The sequence below is a fragment of the Hevea brasiliensis genome, chromosome 3 (genome assembly GCF_030052815.1).
Source record: "Hevea brasiliensis isolate MT/VB/25A 57/8 chromosome 3, ASM3005281v1, whole genome shotgun sequence".
Classification (NCBI taxonomy): domain Eukaryota; kingdom Viridiplantae; phylum Streptophyta; class Magnoliopsida; order Malpighiales; family Euphorbiaceae; genus Hevea; species Hevea brasiliensis.
The window spans coordinates 105,512,790-105,516,224 of record NC_079495.1 but is presented as its reverse complement, the minus strand read 5'-3'; the positions used below and the strand labels follow the sequence as shown (position 1 = coordinate 105,516,224).

At 30.5% G+C, this 3,435-nt stretch overlaps 1 protein-coding gene across 1 annotated transcript; it reads right to left on the bottom strand.

The window, feature by feature from the left end:
- Positions 1 to 1,063: 1,063 nt before the first annotated feature.
- Positions 1,064 to 2,771, bottom strand: LOC110668423 (transcription factor MYB60). Its single transcript, XM_021829635.2, has 3 exons — positions 2,544 to 2,771; positions 2,225 to 2,354; positions 1,064 to 2,063 (listed from the first exon to the last, which is right to left on the bottom strand). The coding sequence occupies exons 1-3, from the start codon at positions 2,674 to 2,676 to the stop codon at positions 1,310 to 1,312; spliced, it is 1,017 nt and encodes a 338-aa protein (XP_021685327.2). The 5' UTR covers positions 2,677 to 2,771; the 3' UTR covers positions 1,064 to 1,309.
- Between the last annotated feature and the right edge of the window lie 664 nt (positions 2,772 to 3,435).

The following is a 3,435-nucleotide window of genomic DNA, read 5'->3' as shown; positions in this document are numbered from 1 at the left end:
TTTGGTTTGGAAAGTTTAACTTAAATTGAACAAATTGATTGTAAGTTATTAACATCAATAATAACAACGACTAAGTTTTATCCTAAATTAGTTGGAATCGATTCCAATTAACTTGTTAGAGATCAGGTTAAAATCAACATCCAAAATTTATAAATTCTTTAATGGTGCTTTTTTCAATGTCATTTTAGACCTCTTCCTTTCTCTTTCTCCCTCATTTTCTTACTAACCTATTATACTTCTGTATTAAAACATTTGATTTTCTGCCCTATACATGGCTAAACCATCTTAAATGAACCTCTCTCAATTTATTTTCAATATGTGCTACATGTATTTTTGTTGGATGTTAGTGTAATCATTCCTGATCTTATTTTTTATTGTATCACTAGACATTTATCTTAATATTCGCATTTCTACCATGCTTATTATATGGGTATCTTTTACCGTAGATGTCTAATATTCACTTCTATATAGAATAGCTAGTCTGATTACAGTTTTTGTAGAACTTACTTTTCATTTTTTTAAAATCTTTCGATCACATAATATAAACGTTGCATTCGTCCATCCTTTATTAATCTTATGAGTTACATTTTTATCTAAAACTTCATTCTTTTGTATAATGATCCTAAATTGTAAAATTAATTGAAATTGGAATTTTAATTTTGTCTAATTATTCAAAATTAGACTTAAAATTCAATCTATCCTCAATATAATTGTTTATAAAACTTAATTGAAATTGTTAAAATTAAAATTCTAATTTTAATTAATTAAATAAATAAAATTGTAAAAAATATATTAAAATGAATTACTAGCACAATTTCGTGCATGATCGAAGATTCACTTTTTTCTATTGTTAGCCTATAGATAAATAGATAAAGAGTATCACGTGTATACATAAATAGTGTCTTGTACAAATTAATTAATGAGCTCTCTCTAGCTTTTTTATTTTTTATTTTTTAATTTTTTTAATTGTGTTGGCTAGACGCACACCAATGTTAGTGTACACAAAGATGACTTATTAGCAGAGTTAGTATTATCAGAAAATGATAAATAAAAATTATACAACTAAAGAAAGGAAATGCTTAATTATTTCAATCAGAATGGGTTTTAAGACACTAAAGTTAATTACATTTGCTAATTAAGAGATTCCAACTTCTCAGAACCCCCAGCTAAAAGATTATATCCTAGAGAGATCAGATCACTTTTTTTTTTCTTCGTCCCTGGTGAACTTTTTTTGTCCAATGATTAATTTGTAGCTCTTAAAACTTCCAAAAAAATTAAAAAAAGAAGATGATGAAGGACGAGATCATGATCAGAATATTGAAGACAGTTCCATGGACTCTTCCACTTGACCAGCACCAGTTTCCTCCAAGAGCCACTTCTCAAGAAATGATAATGGAGGATTACTGTCAGATTTCTGCTTCTTCTCTGCCTCAGCAATAATATCATTCTCCTTCTCTTCACTTGCAGAATCTTGATGAATACCCTTTACAGCAGAAATATTATTGGTAGAATCACGATTGGATTTGTCCCATGCAACATTGTTCAAGTTATCAAAAGATAAAATGGACTCAAACTCTTCATGAGAAATCAGACCACCGCCACCACCATTTTCTTGCTCAGCTTTTGACCTGTAACACTGACGAGAAGTTGTAGCCACTGGAATGCTAACGTTTCCTTCTGGGTTCTCCAAGTTATTGCTGTTTTGGTTCCATTTCTCTTTAAATAGATCATTAGTATCATGATTGTTATTAGGCTTTGGAGATGTTCTCATCCAACCTTCAAGAAGCCGCGAAATGTTTTCTGTGCTTGATGCATAGGTGGGGGAGGTTTGGTTGAGCTTGAGAGTTGAAGAATTGGGACTCAAATTCAAGAATCTTGATCTCTCACTGAAGCTCTTTGACACAAACTGGTTAGTTGTTGTTGTTGTTGATGAGTCTTGTGCTGCCATGGGATGGTCCAAAGCTGATTGGAACTTCTTTAGCTTCTTCTTCAGGTGGGTGTTCCAGTAATTCTTTATATCATTATCTGTTCTTTGTGGAAGATATGAAGCAATTGCTGCCCATCTGTTCAAACCAAAGGTAATGAACTTCCCATTTCAGATTTCATCAAAATAAATAAATAAACAAACAAAAAGAATGACTAGGGATTAAATTAATTAATACCAAATTTGAATTTCCAAAATTAAGTTAAAAATATAGAAGTTGAAGAGAAAATTGAGGATTACTTGTTACCCAATAAAGCTTGCAAGTGAATTATCATCCCTTCTTCATGAGGTGTGAAATTTCCTCTCTTAATTCCGGGTCTGAGATAATTAGTCCATCTAAGCCTGCAACTTTTGCTGCACCTCAACAGCCCTTTTGCAGAAACAAAGATTTGATCAATTAATTACAATCTTTTGCCAATTTCCACAAAATCTAGACAAAGATTTTATATAAATATGCAAGTTAAACTTATATGAATTCAGAAACATGTATAACAGAAAAGAGAGCTAAGATAATAATATTATGAACACAAGTTGGATCTGTAGCATGGCATTTGATTACCAGTATTGGTAGGAACTGATCTCCAGTTTCCTGGACCATGTTCTTGGATATAAGACACTAGAATAATATCCTCCTCAGGGGTCCATGGACCCTTCTTGATTCCAACTTTATCACAGCAAGGAGGTCTTCCCATGGCTTCTCTTTCTCTCTCCTCTCTCACTTGCTCATATTCCCTCTGTGTACAGATTTCAAGCTATATGGACCTTTCAAATAGTGGCATGATCATGTGAGTGTACATATATATATATACTAGGTGACTTTTAAAGAAGAGAGGGAAAGCAACTTTTTTCTTTCTTTTTTACTAACCAAAATTAATTTATATGATGACTCATCTTGCCTTTTTTTATTAATTGTTATTAATAAAAAAATTAAAAAATAAACATTAGTCAATCTATATGCCAATGTCAATCGTCTCATCTAGCTTTTCACCTTCTGGCTCACGTGCCCTCAACACCCAAAGCTACAAAATAAAAAGTCCTATATTATTGAAGGTGCACAGAGAAGGAACGTAATTAATAAAATCATATAGATTAGAGATAAGAATTTCAACGCATCTTGATGGAAAATTCATATTCCGTCTTGATTTTGACGGTGAATTTCTCTCACGAATGATAGTGAGCCAAATGAGTAGTCTTGCTAGTAGTAAAGACTATTTTCGGAGCAGAATTAAGTTTTCGTTCGGAAAAAAATTATTTATAAAAAATTAATTTAATTTTAATATAATTATATTATTTTTATTTTTTAAAATAATTTTTTAAATTAAAAAGAATTAAATTTTTACACTTATCAAATTTTTAAATATAAAAATTAAAAAAAAATTGTAGTTTTCAAATAGAGGGTAAATAAATTAAAATTCTCCAAATCCTTGATAAATCATTCATTTTAACTTAAA